We start from the raw sequence: 24,682 nt of genomic DNA, 5'->3' as shown, positions 1-24,682 counted from the left end.
CCAAATAATAAATTTTTCTACCAAACAGTTGGTCTGGATTCAGTCTTTGAGTGTGTGCAATCATTTCTTGCCTGAGTGTGTACAATAAATGCTTAACACAGCCCTCCGATAAGCCTAATTGCTCGACCATGCTACCACAAATGGAGCTTTTGGTATTATCTACTTGAGCCTCTGTATGCCTCAGGGGATTCACTGGACACTGTGCAGTCGTATACAGAGACAGCTTTCTACATGGACTATGTGCTTGGCTGTCGTTCCTGGATAGCTTAATACATGGGAAAAGCATCCAAAAACCTTAAGGCCAGCCAAGAGCTCCAGAAGCTCTGGTATGACCAAAAGGCTGTACTGGTGGAGTTCCAACCAGGGCAGAAGGTGTGGGTTTTGGAGCCCGTGGTTCCTATGGCCCCCCAGGAGAAATATAGTGGACCCTACCCTATCCTAGAAAGAAAAGAGGAGGTCACCTATCTGTTGGATATTGGCTCTTGCAGGAATCCCAAGAGTGTCATCCCTGTAAACTGCCTTAAACCCTATCACGAAAGGGCTGATGTGACCATGATGATGGTCACCGATGAGGATCAGGAAGGAGAGAGCAAGCCTCTCCATGACCTTCTCTCTAACAGTCCTAAAGAAGGGTCAGTAGATGGAGTGATCTTTTTAGAACCCCTCTATACTTAACAGCAAGCTGACTGCAAGCATGTCCTGGACAGTATGATGAACTCTTTTCTCTTTCCCCTGTTTAAACTAACTGGTGTTGGTGTGGGCAGAAGTAGAAGAAGGATCTGAATCTTATCCCACGACGAATCTAGGCATCTACACCCAGGTAAGTACCCTAAGGAAAGGGTTGGGACAATTCAGGGGACCCTCCCAGGGTAAGGTCTGGGCAGTGGGGAGGTTGCCCCCATGTTCTTTGTCCAGTTTCGCGCCAGAGCGGGAGCCAATGGCTCCCAGGACTGGTTTGAACTGGACTATGCATGGGGACACCAAATGTGCCCCTCATGCAGACTGAGTGGCATTGGCAGGTGCACCCACCCTGCCTCAATACACTAAATCCTGTCTGGGAGGTGGTCACACCTCCCTGTGATAGGATGTCTATTGTTCTGCCTTCCCATGCTCGAGCTTGGCTCAGCAGCAGGAGGGCAGAATCGTGTCTCTGGTCATTTTGTGTTGTCCGGGTCTGGAAGACTAGTACCGGGGACATGGAGAGCCTATCGAAGGGCTCTTTCAATGCTTGGAATCATACCTCTCACAGGGTGTGGGGGTATGATTCCAACATGTTTGATACCAAACATGATAGGATTCGTTGCAGCCAGTTTCGAAATGGTCATCGCGTAATTACGCTGTGCCCCTCTATATAGTAAATGGCTGCTTCACTGATAACCCTGGAGAATGGACTCCGTAAGCTGTAGGGGTGTCCTGCTCATGCAGGGGCACCATCTCACTTAAAACCAAGCACCCTGCCTTCAGGATTGCAAAGGCCTGCTATAGGGATGACTTATAGATTTTAAGTGCAGTGACCTAGATATAGGACACCTATATCTTTAGTAAGTAGTGTTACCACCAGTGTGCACAGGCTGCAATGGCAGGCTTGTAGTTCCATTTCGAATGGTCTCCCAGGGGTGGCATAATGCATGCTTCAGCCCATGGGCGATCTCTGGGGTACCTATGCCCTGGGTACCTTAGTACCATATACTAAGGACTTGTAAGGGTACCCCAGTATCCATTCTGGGATGTACCTAAGTACTGAACATAACAATTTAGGGAGAAAGCAGATGGACTGGGAACCTGATTAGCAGTATCCCAGTCAGACTAGTCAATAACAGCTTAGCACCAGGCAAAAAGTGCGGGTAACCATAGAAGCAGATCCTACTTTCCTACAGCTATCAAAGGGCTTTTGACACTCAGAAGGAAGCAATGTGCTCCGCACCCATTATAAAAGCTCCAATTTATGCCAAGCAATTCATAGTGCAGACAGATGCCTCTGAATGTGGGACAGGAACGGTCCTATCCCAAAACAATGATTATGACAACCTGTTGCTTTCATTAGCAGGAGGTTACTCCCCAGAGAGCAGCATTGGAGTGCCATTGAGAGGTAAGCCTTTGCTGTGGTTTGGTCCCTGATGAAGTTGAGGCCATACCTGTTTGGTTCTCACGTCCTTGTTCAAACTGACCACAGGCCTCTGTGATGGCTAATGCAACTGAAAAGTGAAAACCCCAAACTATTGAGGTGGTCCAATTCCCTACAGGGGATGGACTTTACGGTGGAACACAGACCTGGAACTGACCACGCATATGGCTTTTCCAGGTTCTTCCAGTTGGAAGATGAAGACTCGCTTGTTGTAGGAAAGTTACCCTTTTTGACATGATCACCCCCACTTTATGCCTGGTATTTGATGTGATTTCTACTGGAATTGCACAGGCCTCCTGCTTAACAGGAACCAGGTGCCAGATCTCTCTCCCCCAAACTGTACAATTGTTTCCCTCAATTGGAAAAAACCTTTTAGCACTCTCTATAATTCCCTAGTAATGGTACCCCCGGTACCTAGGGCCTGAGGTTCTAAAGAGTGTCCCTAAGGGCTGCAGCACGAATTGTGTCACCCTAAGGGACCAAACACACGCAAGACTGCCATTGCAGGCTGTGTGTCCTGGTGCAGACAAAAGTGAAAACACATTATGACACACCCCTGTGTGCCATGTCCCGTAAGGCAGGGTGCTTAGTATTGCTTGTGAGGGCATACCTGCATGAGCAGAAATGCCCCTGTGCTGGTCAATTCCATTACTACCAGTGCAAGTGACCAGGGAAGCCATTTTAAGACATGTGCTGGGCACTGGTGAAAACGAGTTCCCCAGGTACACAATGGCTTCACTGAACATAGGGATGTTTGGTATCAAACATCTCATGTTAATAAACCCACACTGATTCCAGTGTTAGATTTGATACTACATGCACCCAGAGGGCACCTTAGAGGTGCCCCCTTAAAACTTACCACCCCCTGGTGTATTGTCTGAATAGTTTCTGTCAGCCTACCACCAGAGACGAGTGTCTGATCCCAAGGGGGAAAGCCTTTGCTCTCAAGAGGTCAGGAACAAAACCTGCTTGGGAAAGGATGTTTATACCCCTTTCCACAAAGATGACCTGCTGATTAGCATTCCAAGGCAGGGGAGCTTCAAAATGTGATGTCCAGAGCCCTTTGGCACCTGGACATGTGGGAAAATTAGCTAGTCAGGTAGGCGTGCCACTCCTAGGCTAGTACCACCCCTAAAGTGGCCTAACCTGAGGTGGACACTACATTTCAGAAGTGGTCATCTTTGGGATGGCAAGCGTAGGAATTCTGGGACAGGGTTATGCCCACTTCCCACAGGAAGTGGTCATATAGGGGGCGTAGGGACCCAGGGGTCAGTAGCCCATCGGCTACTACCCTACACTCCCCTAACAACCCTAAATTCAGTATTTAGGGAAGCCCCTGGCACCGGGAAATCAGATCCTGCCGACCTGAAAAGAAGACGTACTTGAAGAGTTGCAACTGCAAGAACAGAAGTCCAAGAAACTGACTGGGCGCCAATCCTGCTGGCCTGCCTGCTGACTTAAACAAATGCACCAAAAGACAACTTATCCTGAAGCTACTGAGTCCCCAAAGCCTGGGAGACCTGCCAGCACTTCACCCAGGAACCAAGACCTCCCGAGAAGTAGCGGACCTTCTTACCTGCACCTTGCAGACTACCAGAGACTCCTAAGAGGACTTAATGACGGCAGAAACCCGACGCCTAAAGACACCACCGCACCTGTCGCTCCAAACCCTGTGTCATCGTGGTCCACCAGCCCTCCAGAAACCGAGTCCACTGTGGTTCGCCCCCAGTGAATTCTCCGATGTCACCTGCAGCCTTTGCACGCAGGCCCGCTCTACCATAACTGCTCCAGGTAAGAAAAACCCAAAGCCTAAAGACTTGGAGAAGCCTGATGGGGTGACGAGGGCAGAGTGCTTCAAACCTCTGTCATCTGTAATGAAGGGTGGATAAAATGGAATGTGTATGGACACCTGTGGCGTTGCCTTAAAAATCTTAATGTGGACTTTTTTCCATTCTTGAATTAAAATTCACTTTGTGCCCACGCTTTGAAGAATCTGTGCTGAACGATCTCAATTCCTCAAGTGACCAAAGTCAGCTAGCTGCTCATGAACTGCTTGATTCTGCGCTAATTAACAGCTGCTGTCACTTAAAACCATTTTGCCTTCTTCTGGGGCTTTTTAAAAATGAGCAGGCAAAGGTTATTCCACTTTTACAAAGTAACATCACTGATGAAAGAGTTTAAAGGTATATTCTGGAAAGCAAATTACAAAGTTATTAAGAAAATTACAGCAATAGCCACTGTGACACACTAACGAAAAGTACCACAAAAAAAGGGAACATTTGTGGTAAATCTGTGAAGTTGTCCGCATTTAGTGAAGAATAGTTACTTTTCCTGATAAGAAAAAGTTTTCTGTCCTTGACAATCTACTGGATCATTCACATAGCAGCCAAGTGGATCTGTGACTTGTGAAACCTTCCAGTTTTCCTCACTTTACTCTCCAGAGCATAGTGACATTTTTAAGTATGTTTTTTCATGGTGGTATTGTGTGATGAAAGTGTGCATGTTTAAAGAGACTGACACATTTAAACTACACAACAGTGCTACAACAAAATCACAACAATCAAAAATGCCTTAGCATTGGGTTTTTTGGGGTTTTTTGGTGTTAGCTTTTGTTGAATTGTTTTTTTCGTTTTGTGTGGTTCATGTTGTTACTGGTTGCATTGGTGTGTTTTTTGCCCTGTTGAGCGTCTGTTGCATTGTGGTGTGTTATTGTTCTGTTACTGTTATCATTTACTTGGTTTGTTGTGTATATTGTTATGTGGCCTCCTCTTTAGACTTTGGCAAGTAGCACATTATACTTGATTCCAGTTGAAGAGAATCTGTTAGGTTCAGAAAGTGAACCTTCAGCATTGATAGAATTCAGGTATTGATCCCCTCTGATGCCCCAGTGTATACTGCTACTAGCTGTCTTTTACATTACTATCTTTCATATTTTTGTCAGTATACAGGCACATCACATCATGCGAAAAGAGTTTCCTTGCATACGTTTTATAGTTTTTGCTAGTCTTCGGAACACCTCAACATTTCATCAGTTGCTTGGTGTTGAATGCTTCAAACTGTAGTCATCATACAGTGCCATAAGCAAGGATTCCTTCCCTTTTCTGCAAACCCTCATGCACTGGACAACCCAAGCATATGATTGAACAGAAGGTGTGGTTAGACTCAGACAAAGCAGCTTCAGGTCTTGCTCTTCTCCAGAAATATCCCATTGTATTCTGGTACTTGCAGTCTTTTACATACAATCTTTATTATTCTGTATCAGTATAAAGTCACGCTACATGCAGGAAACCTCCTGAAGCTACCTTCTCTGAACACAAACACACCTTCTCTGAACATAGCCATTACCTGCTATCATAGGTAGTAACTTATGAGTTGCAACTGTACACTAGTCGGTCCAAAACTATGCCATATACTATGATTTTTTATTTTTTAGGTGGACAATAACAAAAAAAAGGTGTAGGTTGTGATGCACATGCTTGCTATACTTCACTCCTTTTGAATGTTCATCATTTGGAGGAGTACATATTGAAAAGTTTGTGTAGATTTCCATGTGTGTAACTCAGCATTTTTCATAATACCAAAATATGTGGAATTCTACCCAAAGTATAATCTATAGTTCATAATTTTGGGCATATTTATAATAATCGGACCCTTAGACAGTTGATCTTTTCAATGAGCTGCACATTCAAGTACTGAAGAATAGTTCTATCTGGTTCTAATTTTGGGTATCCTCAGCTGAAGGAAGTTTTAGCTGTTGGTTGTTTTGTAGGTGTTGACTAAATAACAATTGATATTTTCTTTAGGTTGTATTTATGTGAGGAGATTTTTGGGCCGCATTACAGGACATTGATTCAGTTGTCTGTAATGGATTTGACCCATCCCTAAATTTGAGGTGTGAGCACATCATTGAAATTCTGGACTTCTCATTGAGAAATGGTAGTTTGAAATTGAAAATTTACAAGGGACTGGAGTGGCTGTCCCTGAGAAACTTAAAGGTTACTTTCCAGTGAATTTCAAAGGCCCTGTAGAAGACAACTGTGTGGGTGAAACACGTTGGCTGAGGCTGTAACATTTGCATTATGGTAATAAAAAACAAGTTGGAAAATATAAATAAAGGAAGAAATACAGAAAAAACTGAAGGATCTAAGTGGACTTTGTTTTGCTTTGATATTGACCTTATTTTGGGTGCATCACTGTGTCTATAATATTTTGTGACCTGCAAGGCAGAAGTATCCTAGAGTGGCGGAGACTAATAGAGTGTGCGCCATGTATGCATAGATGTGGGAATATTTGAGCAACAAGAGGGGAGTTGCGATTAATATTACCTGCCACTTGGTTCTTTTTTCGTTGTAGTAAATAACAATAGATACTATAAGCAGTAACCTTTGGGGGTCTCAGGAAGGGGAAGTGGTTGTTTTCTAAACAGAAGACCTTTTTAATGAAAAGATTTATTATCAGAATCAAGACCTGAAGAGTAGTTCAGCTGGTTCTCATTCTGTTTATCTGGAGCTCAAGGAAGCTTTAAGAACTGGTTGTTTTGCAACTGTTGATTAAATAACAATAGCTACTATAGATAGTAACCTTTGGGAGCCTTATGTATAGAAAGCGGTTGGTATATAGATCTGTTTAATGTCCATATATCTTCATATATCAGTACACCGCATTGTCACTAATGAAATCGAGCTAACTGAGCGTAGACTGTCACTGGAATGCGGGGTGCAAGTGCTGTGTGATAGCGTTTCCACTGCCACTATGATGGCCGGCGGGGCAAACCATCTGCAAATCTCTCCTAGCCCTCCTCTTGCCAAAGCCACTACTGATGTCCCTGCACACAGCTCTACGTCGGGGCTGCAGCCTGCTTCAGCCCCTGTCGTTCCTGTTGTGTTGGTTAAGCGAAAATGAACATTCATACAGCACCTTACTGCAAAGAGGAAACATCCCTCACGTACTTGCGCAGTGATTTATCTTCCTGGGTAAAATTACAGCCTGCATTTCAACCCCAATCTCAATTCCTCAAAGCATATTCCAATTGATCTTTTTACACCCAAACTGATGATATCCTGTATATTGAACCTTCTTTTACTGATGCTCTATGTGCTAGGGTTGGAAATATTATGTACGAAAACCGTAAACCTTTGTTGGAGTGCTTGAATCACTTTCAGGATCTCGTGGGGAGCATCTATAATCAAACAGAACCTGCAGACAACTGTGTCAACGGCAGGGGCAATGTCCAATTAACCATTGGGTCTGCCCCATCCAGTTCTTCCATTGGGGGTTCGGGGGGTCTTGCCTGCAGGGATCATCCTTTTGCAGGTCAAATCCACCCCCTACCAGTAATACACATCAGCCAGGTCCCCGTTCCATTACCTCTCTACAGCACACCTTTGCGGGTAGCAAAGAGCAGCCAACCTCATTATGTAAGGGTCTGGTCGCACCCACAAAATCCATGCCTAAATCCCTGGGTGAGAGTGTTGATGCGGTGCATCATCCCGTAAATAGCACTTGACTTAAACCTGATAAGGATGTATTGGATCTGCCTCCAGCAGCCTGCCCTTAATTTTCAGTCCTGGCAGGAGGACCACCGCTTAAAGAACAATATATTGAGTCCTCTGAAAAACTGACTGGTTATGCAAGAACAAACATTTTAACATCACAAATATAAATTACATCATTATAGTACAAAGGGTGGAATGGATCTGCCGCTCAGTTAAAGACACGGAAGGGGACTGCATAGTGATAAATGTTCACAGCCCATCTTTAATAAGGGCCATACTAAAACAAGAGTCCATTGGCTCCAGTAATACAAAAATGTGGTCTCTCCGTTTGTTACTTTTACAAACCACCTTTATGGGGAGATTCGCCAGGACTGTTTCCCTTTGCACAATATACTAGATATGTTGCTTTAAGTGACCTTGAAGACCCAGATTGACATGGCCCAACTGTAATAGAAGAGGCCTTGTTATCATCTACCTGTTTAATGAGTGAGCCCTGGAAAGATGATCTCCAGGGCACAGAGAGTACCCCCATGCAGGACGATCATGTTCTGAATATACTCAGCTGGAATGTGGCTGGACTACAAATCAAAGATTGCAAAAAACGAATAGGTACAGTTTATTAGGCAATATGATATCTTAATGTTCCAGGAAACCTGGGCAACAAGTGATATATGTATTGATGGTTTTGAGTGCCATAATACCCTGGCATCTCCATCTAGAATGGGTCGTGACTCTGGAGGCTTGGCTTTATGGGTGAATATTACTGCAGGGAGGGTGTACCAAGGCCATAGCAACTAACAATGATGATTTTCAGTTTGTAAGGTACAAAAGGGGCCTGGTTTTATATTTGATAATTTTTTATAATAATGATTTCCATTCTACACCCAAAACGAAATTCCATATCTTATTTGATTATATCACTGCCTTAAGAGATTCATTTGCCGAAAATAGTAACCCAGTGGGTATATGTTTTGGAGGCGATTTTAATGCAAAATTGTCCCTGCAGGAACCTTCATTTAGCAGTGTCAGTCTGGCAGGTGTTTGTACTAGGGGAATAGGGCTGCACTAATATTTGGCATCCCAGGATTTGGGTAATGTTATGGATATTGCCGCCCATTATGATAATAATATAGTGTTACCTACCTACAGAGGTAGGGATGCTCCTCTATAATTGATAACTTTATTTTATATAACTTGGAGGATTTATTACTTCATGGCAAAGTGGTACAAACATTTTTTAATTCCCCCGTAAGCCCAAATATAGAACTGAATGTGGCACTAGCAATCTAGACCAATCTACGGACAACCTAAGGTTAGCCTGAAAACGTGTTGATCCAACTCACTTATTTCATGAACTGGTTATGACCTGCTTAACCGCACTCAATACCGGATCAGAAATAGTTGCTGCATATTCTCAGTTCTGTTACAATATAAAAATTGAGCTAATGAAACCTGGATGTCCAATCATTAATAGACCCAAATGGTTTAACCATGAGTGCTTGACTGTAAATCGCCAGCTACGACAGGCCCTTATGTCTAAACCTATGAACCCACAGGAGGTAGCATTTTTAAGGAAAAAATATAAGGTGGTCACCTCCTTGAGGAAGAATGAGGTATTGGGAATCATTGGCTGATCTGGCTAATAAAAGGAACAGCAAACTTATTTGAGCTGCTTTTAAGGATTTGAGAGCTATGAATCAGATGCAGTCACCAATTAGTTGTAATATAACCAGTGAATCCTGGGGGGAGCATTTCTCGAGGATATACGCAGCTACCTAATTAGATAATGAAATATTGCCAGAACCTGACCCTAAGGGGATAGTGGTGTTTCTGATTGAGGTGGAAGATACGATAAAACAGAGTATGGGCTGCAAGGCCCCTGGCCGTGATAGGTTACCAGTTGACCGTATTAAGTTTAAACTTGAATTCTGGGCGCGGCTTCTTCTTAATGTTTTTAACAACTTAACTTCTTCCCCCCTACAGAGTACCTGGTCAACCTCCATTATTGTCCTAATTGTTAAAAAGGGCGACCGCTCACATCCAAGCTGTTACAGGCCAATCTCCCTGATAGGCACTGCACTGAAAATCCTGGGCAGGGTTTTGTATAATAAAATCAGAGATTGGTCTGCAGAAAATTCCATTTTGTACCCCTGCCAATATGGATTCAGAAATAACTTGGGCACTGTAGAACAGTGTCTTAACCTGAAATTAAGCATTGGGAAATATACCTTCGCCCAACACTCTCCGATTTATTTGGCTTTTATGGATTTGACCTCAACTTTTGATTGTGTTAACCGATCAAAGCTGTGATCAATCCTTTTAGAGATAGGGATGGATGAGACCACAGTGCATTTTGTAGCTTATGTTCACAGAGACATGAAGGCCAGAATCAGACTAAACTCTCAGGGGTAAGGGGGTTTCAAAAAACATCTGGATTTTTAGAGGGGTGAGTATTCTAGCGCCATTGCTTTTTAGCTTACGTATTAATAATCTTCACACTTTTTTTATAACTCTCACACATGATTTCCCAAGAATTAAAGGCTCCATTTAATCTTGTTTATTGTATGCTGATGACGCTGTGCTGATGGCCTGCACCCCTAGAACCTTGCGCCTTTTAGTACAGGGATTTGTCGATTTTATGGCCTTGCACAAATTTTACAAAATCGTATATCATGGCTTGTGGACTAAGGAAGCACAAAATTAATTCTCTTCCGATTGGTAATCACTGTTTACAATGCACCGGCACTTTTTCTTATTTGGGATTGTTTTTTTGCCACTAACGGTTCTTGGGTGGATCATACTGCCAATTGTAGGAATAAATTCTCTAAAGTCTAGTTTACCGCAACTAAGGAGTGGGCGCTATCTTACTTATTTAGAAAAATTTTAAATCACATTGTACCCGTGTCAACTTATGGGGCTGCGGTCTGGGGTAACTCTAACCATCACAGTATACAGACTGAAGGTTTTGTCTGAAGCTTCTGGGTTGCCCCATCTCCTTGTCTCAATATATTTGCCACAGCGAACCAAACTTACCCTATGTATTAGAACTCACCCACCCTTGTTTTGGCTAGCTTTCTGGAAAAACAAGGCGGCGGCCCTTACAAGAGATATCATAGAAGACTGCCTCAACTGTGATAAAGACATGGATATTTTGTGGCTAGCATGAGTGAAAGCTAGCTTGCGCATGGTTGGTTATGCTCATGTATTTGATAGACCTAAGAGCCTTGACACTGTAAGAAAAAAGGAAATTCAGGCAGCTTAATGCAAGTGTTATCAGGAGAAAATATTAGTTAACAAGACTAGGAAACCGAGTGTGGCCCTGTTTTTGAACATCAAGAATAATTTTTTAATAGCTGGGTATCTATATAAATTCATGCGTCGGTGGGAGTGTAGTCCTTTTTTTCGCCTGAGAGCCCATACTGTAAAGTAGTCATTATTCTTCCCCCTGGGTTTTCAGGTCAACCTTGACTCCTCTCCTTGCCCATATGACCAGAGATCTAGTCAATCTTTACTTCAAATTTCATTTTTGGGTGGATATTATATGATATATACAAAGTTTTTCCTATGCTCTGTTTTTTTAAGAGGCATTTTATTATGGAGTATAGGTAAGCATTTAGTACACCTCTTAAACGGGGTGATGATGAGTTAATTATTTCTGTAGGGGCATTCTTGAAAACTGCCATTCGAGCCCGTAATTCGATGAGGACTGTATGAGGTGCAGCTTGTATTTTCATAGCTCTGTTTTACATTGAATGTTTTATCTTATTTATGTCTCATCTTGTCCTTGGTTGTTTCAATTGATGTTTCTACCTATACTTTTATGGGTATATTTTATCTGAATAAAGAATGTAAATTAAATCAGTGCACCTCATCCTGGTATACACATGGTCCAAGCCTTTGACATTTTGGATGATTGGTGAAAGACATTCCTTTATATTTCCATTCTACACACACAACCATTTGTATAAATTATATAAATGTGAATCTCCCATGTATCTAGCGAACCCTGTCTTTAAAGTACACACGCGGTTCTTATGTTTCTTTCAATTGTTGGTTATGACTGACAACAGTTGTTTTCCCCCAGAGCAGTCGTCACTACATAATGTTGATAAATGAGGTACCCTTTTTATTTAAATCCACAATCCTTGAGCATGGAGACAAATCCCCAGATATACAAATAAGAGGGTAAATTGGCATAAAGAGAGGAAAAGGTTACAGTAAAGGGAGAACTGATCAAGTGGGACTAGTAGAAACGGGCCACAAGTGATATTATACACTTTGACATCAAGAGGTTGGAGAAAGCCATGAAGTGTATTTCAATGGAGATGGGATGGATAAAATTGATCAAATGAGGAAGCAATGGGGTGAGGTAGTGAACGGGCCACAAGAGGGAGGAAGGGGCAGCTGACCAAATGAATGAAGGGAGAAGGTTGTCTTTAAAAAGGATATAGATGTTAAGTGCTTACTACATATGCAAGGAAGAGAAAGACTGATCCCAAGATTTGGAAGGGGCGAGCAATAAGAGGAAGGAATTGAGTGCTCATGTTGATCTCATGAGGAAACAGGAACCCTGACCGCAAGGTGTATGAAATGACACACCTATTTCTTTCAAAATGTGTCCTCTGACTTGTGGGGTTCGTGGGTTACTGCTACATCATCTCTCCCTCCTACTGACGGCACTGAGATTACCTGGTCTATGGCTGTTGTGATTAACAATTGAGTAAAACACTGTTCAGACTGTTGGAATTGGCTTTTGCTCTGGAATCTAATATTGAAATCAGTGGATAGGAAATCTTTTGCTTGTTGTTGCATTAGTTAATAACCTTTACTGCACTGAATGCAAACATGAAGTCATGAAATGATTTACAGGAAACCTATCTTGAAATGTGATATGAAAGGAGAGAGTGGCAATCGGTGTTCACCAATTGACCCAATATCCCAATATGCAGGCAATGTGTTCTTTTGTGTGTTAGTAACACGTGTTTCACACCACTCTATTTAAATGTCTGTTATTATTTTAGGAAATGACAGAAGAAGAAAAGAAAAATTTGCAGAAGAGGAGGCAACTAGCTGAAAAACTTAAAGAAGAAGTGATTAATAAATGATATTTTAATTTTGCCTGTATGCGGACAAGGGATATAGACTTGTTCAGTTTTAATTAAACCAACATTTTATCTAAACTTTCTTTAAAAATGAACTCAGTGTGTTTCAATTTCATTTAAAACCTTTCCAATATGAATTTGAACTAGTACATGTAACACAGAAGCAGCATTTGACATCACAATAATCCAGTTAAATGTTATTGGTGATGAGATGTGTGAAACATGTAATTACTGTAGAAAGTATGCATTTGTTTGGTTGAGCTTGCACAATTCTGCAGTCTACCTTTGGCAGTGAAAGCTGTGTATTTACTGCGATTCTGTCCAGAAGCTTTGGAAACAGCCCTGACAGAAATGTAGGAGCTAAAGGTAAGAAATCATTAGGGGTTTTTTCAGCAACCCACAGTAATGTGTTCTGTGATCGAGTCATGTGTCAATTACATTCACTTCAATGTTCTTGTTGATGTTCACTATATTAAATGCTTTGCCAGCTTTGAAAAATTGAGGTTGCCTAATAAGATTTCTGTGAATATTTTTCCTTTAAAAAATCCTTTTATTACAGTTTTATAGTTCAATAGAACAAAACTATCCACCCAGAGGTGGGCACAGCACGGTTTCACTAATACAAAGATTAACATGGACCCATCTTGGGTGAATCTCCGGTCCCTTTTCCTCACTGGCTCATGCGTACATGCATTTACACTCTAGGTTTTGTCCATTGGTGATAGGTTTCATGACTATCCAATTCTTTTACCTCTTATTTACCAGTGTCCTCAATTGTCACCAGGACATGTCTTTGGAATCGCTTGTACATGTGTATAACTCTCAATCTTGGTGGGTATATTTCTTCCCTACGGTCCTTGATTCTATATTGTAGTAGAGCCTGCCAGATTGCTATGAAATAATTTGTATCTGTCATTTGTAGACAATCATTGCCACTGTGCCCCACATATTTTGTTACACTATGGGCCCGATAAAGATGTTGGGCGAAACGCCTCCGACATGGTACGTTTAAAGTCCGACGGCCGTATTAGGATGACGGCGGTCGGAGTTTAAACCTGTGGGGAAATCCAACTTGGTTCCGACGTCAGTCGGAAAGGCAGCATAATCCCTTAAGGACAACTTTTCTGCCGTCGGGATTATGATGTCGGTTTCCGACAGCCATTCCATGTTTGCCTTTCCGACATGAAAAGGCTACTAGAAAGCAACATTGGGAGCCCCTAGCAAGATGCGTTAGCAGCAGGAAATTAACACCTTCTCTGACCTGGTGTAAAGTCGGACGGCAGCCACCACCAGAAAAGGGAGCCCAGCCCACAGCCACACCTGAAGAACAACAGATGCCCTGGAGCTACTCATCATGCAGCTCGGAGCCCCAACAGGCACACAACTCCCACCGCCACCACCCCCAGGACCGCCACCACCCCCCGAACCTCCTCCGCACCACCACAGAGGCAGCACAGACACAGACCGCGGACCTTCAGAAAACACACCAGCCTCACAGACATGACATCAGAGTATGTCATTGCCCACTACAGCTCAAAAGGACAACCATCCTCCGCAGCCTAAACATCATTGGCCACAGGCTGACCGTACCAACACAGCGGATAACCAACTGCCCACCTCAGACAAAGCTGCTGGCTGTGCTGCACCTGTTGGCCTCTGGGACATTCCAACCAACAACCGCCAGAGTCGGAGGGGTCTCACAGCCCGCCCTATCAATGTTCCTCAAACCTGTCCTGGATGCCATCATCAGCTTGGTACCCCAGTACCTATACTTCCCCCACACTGCGCAGGAACAGCTGGAGATCAAGCAAGGCTTCTACGCCATAGCTGCATTCCCTCACGTGTTGGGGGCAATTGACTGCACACATGTCCTACTTGTGCCCCCTGCCGACACTGCACAGAACTACCGCAACAGAAAGCACACGCATTCCATCAATGTGCAGGCAATAGTGGACCACTGGGGACTCTTCACCAATGTCGTCGCCAGCTACCCAGGCAGTGTGCATGAATACTACATCTTCCGACAGTCCATCATCAACCGGCGCTTCCAGGATGGCATCTACGGAAATGCAGTGCTTGTTGGTAAGCACCAAATGCACACACCTTAACTCCACAATCATACAACTCACAACTCTGGCAATGCACACGTTACAAAATCACATACAACATGCCCACCTACCAGACACAACAGCACAACTTACTGTGGAAACCTGGGCTATCCATGTACACAAGCCATCCACGGCATGGCACCTCAGCCACACAATAGCAGATTGTGTGGTGAGGTGGGAACCAGGCATGTGCGAAGGAGGCAAGTGACCCATTAATAAGCATGTACCCAATGCCAAGTGTGGCGTGGATGTGATGGCCAGACTGCAGTATGCAGACAACACACATATCCATGTCGACACACAACGCTGGTGTATGGAGTGTAGTGGACAGTGGACGCAACCATGTCACCCCAGCCAGTGGGGAAGATTGCGGAAATGTAGCTTGTTACGTCCCCCCTGTAAGCGTGAGTGGAGTGGGCTGGCCTGGCGTACAGCAGGCCAGCGTAAGGGTGTGAATGAAAAGCACGTAGCCCTGGGCATGGTCCTCTTCCGGAATGCCCAACGTCTCTGCCAGGGCTGCGCCTCTCGCCCCACCAGGAGGCCCACGCCGTCGCCATGAGCGGTGCTGCCTGCGATCCTGCGATCCTGTGGGCCTGATGCACCCCAGGCAGCTGGTTCCCGAACCAGTCTTGCCCGCTCCTGCGCACCCAGCCCTCAATGCCCAGCTGCCCACACTGGCGTGTGTCGAAGTGGGCCCACCACATGCCGGTGCAAGCTCCAAGCCCGAGGCCCGTGGCCTTGGCAGCCTCCTCAGACCCTCACGCCCTCCGTGACACAGGCCCGCAGTACTCCTTTCTCGTTGACGTACTCCACCGGCATACACAGCAGACTAGTAGGTCACATATTTGGAACTGAGTCATGCCCTCTACATGACAGAGTCCATGTCATTGTACAAGCCTCATCGCATACTGCATCCCCTTCCAGCTCTGTTGCCCCTCAGTGTGTGCCCTGAAATTCATGGTCGATATCTGTCTGTACGTCTGTGGCATCTAAGCCCATGGGCTGGAGGTTGTCTTCCTCTACATGTGGTTGATACTGACAAGGTGGAAAAGTGGAGTCTGTAGCATTCAACTCCGCAATTTGCCTGTTCCTGCTTGCTTCTGCCCTCTGCATCATGCCCTGGAGGGACACCTTCCACTGTCCCCCGCAACACTCAGCGACATTCCCCTTGGACATCGACGAGTACACGCTCAGCTCGCGTGGCCCTACCTCAGTGCACTGCAAGTCACCGTCCCGTGGCGGTGTGCCTGTGCCGGCCGTTGTGTATCCGGGGCCACAAACTCTGTGGTGCTCAAGTCAGGGACCCATGATGTCCATACCTTGTTCTGCTGATTGTCTGCTCACCGTTGTTGTTTTTGCCAGCACCAACTAACCCCTGAGAGGTGGCTTACACTACCCAACACCCATCCAGCACAGGCGTCACTGGAGATGTGACCCTGGCAATAAAAGGGGCCGGGCACACATGCCTGTAGCCAGTCCCAGAAACTCACACAGTGTGTCCGTGTGGTCATTATATATCCATGTGGGACTGGGGCCATTCCAAAGTACATTGTGCTGTGTACAGCGTGTGCAACCATGTCACTGCAGGCAGTGGTGTAGACCTGGGACATGTAACTGTGTCGTATCTTCATGTGAGCATAAGCAGGATGGACAGGCATACGAAAGTACTGCGTAGGGGTGTGGGTCCTCCACACGTGGATCTGGGTGTGGTTCAGTGTGGGCCTTGCCAAGGATGTGGCTGATGCGTGTCTCTGTTGTAGTGTCTGTGCCACCCGTCACGCATTCAACAATGTTGCTTTGTGGAATTTCCCCGGTGTGCGTGGTCCGCCGAAGGGGTACATGTAGGAGGGCATGCCCACTTGGGGTCAGGGATCACACATGCCAACTGTTGTGTGTGTCGCTATTAGCGCAGCATGAGCCAAATATGTACCCTCAGCGGCAGCATGTCGAGTTCAGCCAGGCAGGTGCTCTACATCTGTGTCAGCACTGTCCTCGCAATGGGCCTACACACACGTGGCCGGCCACATTCTGCAAAGTATCATCACTGTGTCGTACTCTGGCTTGTAGACGTACGCAGACAGGCATGTAAGTGGTGTGCCGTAGGGGTGCATGTGATGTAATCGCGCTGCGCACACTAGTGGCACAGTACGTTGACTGCCACAGGCACTGCATATGCTAATAAAAGCATTCCGATACACATTCCCTGCGTGCATGTCACTCATCTGTACAGGCACTCCACTCAGACAAGTGTGGGTGCGACATGTTGTGCTGTCAATTGAGAGATTTGTGGATGGATGGTGAGTGTGTCACCTCTGTGCAGTGTGGCTGTTTATGGTGTCACGTATTCCTACTGCCAGTTCTGTGTGTCACAGTTGTTATGGTATCCCACTCTTCGGCGTTTCACATGTGTCCCAAATCATTCCATTTTGGCTGTCATTTGTGGCCTACAGGTGACAATAGGGATTCTTTTGTGCTCCGATATGTGCCGCCATGATGCAGGGATGCACCCTGTGACTCAAGTCCCACGACATGGGCAACATGTGCATAAGGGGGAGTCACTGCCCCTACATTAGTCCGTACTTTCATTCTTCTTTGGTCATGGACATGGCACTTCGGTGTGCAGGGGGTGTTGTTTGTCCCTCTGCAATGTGAGGGGAGATGTGGTTTCACAGTGTGTACCTTGTTTGTTTCCGCATTGGCGCAGGTTACATACTGAATGCATGTCTATGTGCATTGTAGCTGTTTGTGGGGAACTGCCTACCTGATTTGGACAGTGGTCATTTGTTCTACGTCACAGCTGTGGGGTTGTGCTCGCAGGTTGTCATCTCACCGTTTGTTTACTCTGCTTTTATGTTGCATTTTCCCGCCAGACACGTGGGATTTGCAGGCCGGTCGCTGGTTTTCGGTGCTTTTTGTACCGCGATTGGTCTCATCGCAGGATTTATTGCGTTCTGTTTTTGCGGCATGGCATTGATTTTATCGCGGTCAGTTGACGCATTATCTTGTGACCACTGTTCCCAATAACGTGTGCGCGCTGGCGCGCGCGCACCTCTTTTCCCGCGAGCGCACACTCCCTTGTGTGGAGCGCGCACACACACAGGGCATCCCGATAGACCGTTCGTGCCGCCACTCCCTGGATGCGGTTTTGCCTACGTGTGTCAGGAGTGCAGGTAAGGCTGGCTTGGGTCTTGCTCTCTTTTATTGGTGCGGTGCTAGGCAGATTGTGAGCTTTTGTTTAAGTATTCATGTTAATCTCAGCCCATTCACGAGCTGTGATTAAAATGAATACTTCAACAAAAGCCCACAATCTTCCCCGCACCACGCTTTACTAACAAAAGAGCACAGCAAGTTTAAAAACACAGCGTGTACTTTCAGAATGTTGTGTTGTGCGTGGAAATTATTCATAATGTTAGCAGAATGTTTCATGTCACCAGGGACCGATAATTACACTCCTGTTTGCCATTGTCCAAACCAGTGTAATCCTTTGCTGGGCTGCAGCCCCTGCATATTAGACAAGAACTCCTGCAGGTTTACATTAACGTGTGCCAGTGATCAATTACTTTGAGATTCTCGGTCTGAGAACAAACCACACACCATTTTAACTCTCAAATCTGTTTGTTGATGGAATCAAACAGCCTCCTCGTAAGCATGTCATCTTCATAACACCAGTTATATTAACAGCATTACATTATTTTCTTATGGTCTCTATTTTTTGCCGGATCAAAGGACTGCATCATGTGCTATATGAACCAGTATACTGCAAGTACAGTCGCATACACAACCTGTTCACATACTGCCACATATGTGTTTAACAAATTCTGAAGGATGCAGATTTTTCACAACTGGGGTCCCGTTGCATTTTCATTACCTACTCATAGAGGCCATTTGGAAATAATGTCACTGTGCAATTAATCAATGTGTCTCTTACAAGTCGTGATACCAGTAATGCACCCTCCTTTGATTTCTTTCGTACTCTACTGTTGTGAACTTCTTTTTTTTAACTCAATTGTATTGTAATTTTATTTATATAAGGCTTGTTACCTATGAGGAGGCATTGAAGCTTTTTATGAAGGGTCGAACGATACACTGTAACCCAACGTTAGTGGTTAAGCCTTGGTAATTAACACTCCACCACAGAAAACTATATCAAACTACCATATTCTCACCCCATGCCAACTCCACGATTATGGTCCTTGAATATTCATTGTTTTAGTAGTGATATGATTACTCTTAAACTATGTTGCCTACCAGTATTGATGACATGTTACTCCTACACTACACCTTGTAGTCTTGTCTAATGTAACATTTCCCATACACTGATTTACATGCCTATGGTTGTCTCTGTCCAATGTGTGTGTGATGTAAAGTGATCTGACACCTTACAATGGTATGAGTGGTGGTATTAAACTAAATGAATCCGAGAGACAGTAATTCTGGAGATTTGAGGGGCACTGTTAAAGGGCGGTGGTGGAGGAATCCGTGGCAGAGGTGGTCATGGGGGGGGGGCGTTAACAAACATCGTCGCACAGGCGCCACCAGTTCCAAAGCCGGCCCTGGAGATAGCTCACCTGTTATTCCTCTTTTTGGGCTCGCTCTTTAACTCTTCTCGGACTTTGAGCCTCTTTTCTTTTACCTTCAAATCAGCTGTTCTTCTTTAACATTAGCAGCCTACTTTAGCTCCTAATGACATCTCTAATTTCCGGCCTATCTGCTTCCTTAAAAAATTCTGGAATATATTGTGTTTTCTCAACTTTACCTTTCTCTTCAAGGTAATGACCTTCTCTACCCAGTTCAAAAGGGCTTTCGTCGTGGTCATTCACCAAAATACACTTTACTTTCAGTTTCTAACTCAAAGCTTCGTGCTTGTCATCACAAACACTCTTCCCTTATTATTCTTCTTGACCTTTCTGCTGCTTTGACACAGCGGATCACTCTTTCCTGATCTAAATTTCGGGTCTCTAGTACTACTCTGAACTTGTTTCATTCTTCTCCTGCTTAGTTTCCTGGAAAAAAAACAGCATCCTCAGTAGGCCAGTAGCTCGCCCTGTTTTCGGAGTTGTCCCGGGGACTTGGTTCTAGTCATCTGGTCTTCTCATTGTACACTATTCCTTTAATTTCTGTCATTTAATCCTTTGACTTTCTCTTCCATTTCCATGCTGACGGCTCTCAAATCTGTTTCTGCTTTTCTTCCTTATCTGACATCCTTCTTGACCGTATTAATGCTTGTTAATCGACTGCTGAAAACAGGATTACTATGTACTTTTAAAAAACGTGATAGTGAAAAAAAATAAGATCCTCTTATTCCCAGCTTTAGCTGCTATTACCACCCATTGTCCTATCGTTTTATATATATCACTAGCCCTACTTTCTCCTCAGTTAGAAATCCTTGTGTTATGTTTAATTATTCTCTGACTTTCTCAGAACAGTTGTGTCCTGTGGTCACTTCTTGCTGTTTACATCCCCATAATAGCCAGAAAGTCAAATCTTTTCTCCCCTTCTCCTCTATCCTCCTCCTGGTCCCGTGCCTAGCCCTTTCTCGAATCAACTACTTTCCTTCTTTATATGTTGACGTCCCTTAATCGCTGCTCTCCCTACTCCAAAGCTACTTAAAACGTTTGTGTTCACCTCCTCATTTCTCTTAACTATCTTCGTCCGACTTCTTATTTAGCTCAGATTCTTTGTTCACTGCTTTCCTTCCAGCTTAGATGTTGTTATCTTTGTGTTATCTTCAAGAGTCTTCACTCTCTTGCCCCAGCTAACTTACTTGATGTCTCGGTGTACTCCAATTAATTCTCTTAGTTTTTGTTCCCTATCTATGTAGCTTCTATTCTAGTTGTTTCTTCACACTTTAACTTCTTCACATTGCCTCCTCCTAATCTGTTAAATAATCTTCCACTTTCTATTCTCTCTGCTCCTATCTTTTCTGGTTCTAGGACAGTTTCCAGTCCTTTCAGCTACCGCCTGACCCTCCAACATTGTAGCTCTGAGCATCTCCAGGACCTGCAGGCTTGCCAGCGTACCCACTCTCTACTGGGCCTCTGCAGGAGGGGATGTAATGGTAAGGGTGTGTTGACCCATAGTAAAGGGCAGACCTCGGTGAACATGTTATGCACATGCAGCAGTGGCGCACAAACCCTCTGATGATAGTCAATTGACGATGCGCGGGGGCCAGTTAGTTTTCAGCATAGCTGACTGGGTCAAAGGAAGTCTTCAAAGTGCAGCATTTTTGTAGATGGCTCACAAGAGCTCCCCAACAGGCCTTCAGTTCTGACAATCATCTAGCTCCCTGCTGTATTTATAAAAGTAAGTTATCAAAACTCTTATGTATGTGTCTGGTGACCTACATTCATTCTCTCTCTTGTCCACTTCCTCCATTTGTTTTAAGAAACAGTTGCTTAAATTTGAGATGGGGAATGAAACTCTGTGGTTTGCGACCACTAAACTTCTCCAGGAGGGCCTTCTCAATTCCATCAGAGTATTGAAATTGTGTGTTCTTTTCAGATTTATTTTGTTGAGGCAGTGACGTATTTTTGGAGCCCAGAGACACATTCACAGTATTTCAGTGTACTCTGGATAAACAATATATATTATGTGAGCCACTCCTGAATTCCTTGTACCATCTCCTTAAAAATAGTGTGCATTGCTTTTATTATGGTGCTAAGCCTCATCAGATTCCAGGTCTTGGCCTACTCGTCAGTCACAGGAATTCTAATTTTTATGTCTGTCAGTAGACAAGACCTTTACATTTTAGTAAAACTATATATAAAATAATACTTGCTATAAGACACTTTCAGCCAGCCTTCTTGTTGCATCATTCACATTTTTCTCCCACCCACAGTAGCATACAACATGAGCCAATGGATCAGCCCCCTGCAGCCATTGGTTAACTTCAGCGTGAGTGACTGCATTCTACTCTTTTACAAGAGCACATTCACAGTAGTAACCTTCTGTACCAGGTACTAGTATAGCAATGTGTGCTTTTTGGGAAAAAACAAATGTCTCTGCTATTAGCTAAAAAAAAGAATTATTTTAATATTGTCCAGTGCCCAGCAGCTCCACCAACAATTAAGTCATAGCTGCAAAGGTTTTAGATTGCTATGTGTGACATTTTCATAAATTAAGTGTTATTATGAGTGACATTTCAACCACTATGAGTGACATTTGTGAGCAAGTACACCTAGACTGAATAAATGCTACACATGAACAAGTGTTAACTGTATACAATACCGGTGTGGAGCGCATTTACACCAAGTCTGTACTGTGCAAAGCATGCAAATAGCCTAGCATTTAGGGTCTCTGTCTTGTGCCTGCACTCAGCAATGCTACATAGTAAAGTGTGCTGATGTCCTATTCAATAAAACAGTGGCCATCCTTGCTTACTGGGCCTTCGCTATGCGACTGACCCATGACTCTACCTGAAAGTATCCACGTCACAATATCAATTTAGGAAAGGATTGCCTTACAGGTATGCATGTCTAGTGCCTGCTACTGAGATCCTGGACACCTTCAGATGCAGCATATTGGGCTCCTACAACCCTCTTAACTAATTCTGGCATCACGCTTTTTGCGCTCCATTGTAGGCAGCGACTCTTGTGCTTTTCTAAACCTGAAGTGTACTTGCCTGTCTAACCAATTAATGTCATGGCATGTGTACCCAAATTGCAAATCTGCCTTTAGCCCCTTAACGTGGGTTGTTTGTGTGGAAATGCACCGTCTTTTCAGTTTTTTTAAAGCAAAATTTGGAGTGATATTTGGCTCTGCGCACAAGCGCAGTCTGGTTCCTGGCGCACATAGCCATGGCTGCAGTTCACAGAGACCCTACACTGCCGCACACATAGTAAAAAAAATTAGAGGGAACGTTGCTGGTGACTATCGCATGGTACCGGCGTGTTGTGAATCCCTGGTTAACACGGCGTAAAATTCCTGCGATGGACTGCGATGTTGTAGGTTGTGTTAAGTAACTTTTGAGATGGTTATCACACGTTCTTGAGAATATACCCATGGGTGAGGTCGGATCCTAATTGGGATTGCTGAACCGCTGGCCCATGGACGGGTGGTTCCTTAACCCCAACGGTGTCGGGCTGATATAAGTCCGCCCAACATCGTAATCAGGGCCTATATGTTCAGTTCAGGACATTTTATGTTGCCACATACATGTCCTAAACTATTTTTGCTGCCACCAAGAGTTGAAAAAAATTAGTAACCATTCCTTTAAACCACATTACCCCACTTCTTTGGCTCAACACACAAAATTAACATTTTTTAATTCATTGGGATCAGAAAGTGCACCATCAGCTTTTTGCTACCAGCACTAATTTACCCAAATGTATCACTAACAGACAGTACCACCGGATGTAGGCAGGGTCTCCCCTGAATCTCTATACTCTCCAGCAGTGGTCAGACACTTCCTTGTATGATTAAACTAATCTATCAGGGGTCACATACCTGAATGTCGGTGATTCCCTGTGTAGTGTAGACTTTTTGAATCAGGTTATGTCTCTCTACGTGTCTACCTATTCTGCACCTGGAATGTCTCTGGTTACATTTTCTACCACTTCTTCATACAACCCCACCTGTGGTAAAGGAGCTTCTAAAAATAGTGTATATAGTTTAAATACCGCCTATTTAGTCCCAGCCACCCTGCTTTGCAGTCTCTGTAAGCCAGATAACTGCCTTAGGACTGCTAGTTCATTAGTGGATAGGATGCCCCTTATTGAAATTGTTGGTCTCTAAAACATTCTACCTCAGTCAATTCAAACTTTCGCTTGCAATCCTCAATGGATTTTATTTTTATTTTACCTTTAACTTAAATGTCAATAACATCCTGCTTTCTCCAGCTAGCCAGGCCTTGTAGGCATTTTCTGCACTAGCAGGGGTGAAATCCTCATTAATATAGATAGATGTAGATAAAGATGGCACTGTTGTCAGGGTTAGTGTTAGTCCAGTTGAATTCCAAGGGACATATTTACAAGGGCTTTATCTCTGCTTTTTTGGCTTTTAAAGCCAAAAAAGCGGAGATAAAAATATCGCCCTATTAACAAGAGGGTGCTAACATGCATTAGCGCATGTTAGCACCCTTTTACCCAACGCCTCCCTTTGCATCTCTAATGAGATGCAAAGTGGCCGTCACTGGGCAGGACAACCTTGTAAATATCGCTAATGTCCACATCGCGATATTTGCAAAGCTGCCCCAGCATTTTAGAACACGTTAGTTTTTGGAGAAAACCGCTGTTTTCTCCAAAAACTAACGTCTACTAAAATGCAGACAGGCATACCTATAATGGGGGTGGATTGTGCTGATACGACCCTGTGGGTCGTATCAGCAAGGTTATCGCCGTCTTGCAGGCAACATCGCTGGAAAACCAGCGATGTTCCCTGCAAAACGGCGATCTTCCCACTATCGCTGGTAATTATATCGCCCTGGGAAACGCGTTGTAAATAACATGCTAACAGGGCGATATAATCAGGCGATAGACGGCTGTTAGACTTGGGGGTCTCTAGTTGGCACAGGTATGCACTTGTGACAAATACGGACCCTCGCCTAGTCAGGGTAAGGGGGTACACTCCTAAAATAACCTCTGCTCACCCCCTTGGTAGCTCGGCACGAGCAGACAGGCTTATCTCAGAGGCAGTGTGTAAAGCATTTGGGAACACATACAGTAATCAAGTGACAACACTACAGATGGACACCACACAGGTTTTATATAAAAAATAAGTATTCTTTATATAGATTTACCACAAGACCATTAAATGACAAAAATACACAATACTGTTACTTTAGAGGGTAGAATTTTGCTTAGTTCTCTTTAGTTCTTAAATGCAACACTTTAAGTCAATGTACCTTTTAGATGC

At 44.2% G+C, this 24,682-nt stretch overlaps 1 protein-coding gene across 3 annotated transcripts in view; it reads left to right on the top strand.

Annotated features, from left to right (window-relative positions):
- The window catches only part of CFAP36 (cilia and flagella associated protein 36), a 537,779-nt gene extending 524,559 nt beyond the window's left edge, over positions 1 to 13,220 (top strand). For 2 of the 3 annotated variants that reach the window (XM_085612386.1, XM_085612387.1), the window contains exon 10: positions 12,642 to 13,220. In XM_085612386.1, the coding sequence (XP_085468512.1) occupies positions 12,642 to 12,725 (84 nt within the window). In that variant the 3' untranslated portion in view covers positions 12,726 to 13,220. The remainder of the gene's footprint in view (positions 1 to 12,641) is intronic. The other variant, XM_085612388.1, reaches the window with a different exon arrangement.
- The last annotated feature ends 11,462 nt before the right edge of the window (positions 13,221 to 24,682 follow it).

Source organism: Triturus cristatus, chromosome 6 (assembly GCF_964204655.1).
Source record: "Triturus cristatus chromosome 6, aTriCri1.1, whole genome shotgun sequence".
NCBI lineage: Eukaryota > Metazoa > Chordata > Amphibia > Caudata > Salamandridae > Triturus > Triturus cristatus.
Note: the sequence above shows the minus strand (reverse complement) of the source record. Positions and strands in the feature narration are given on the sequence as shown.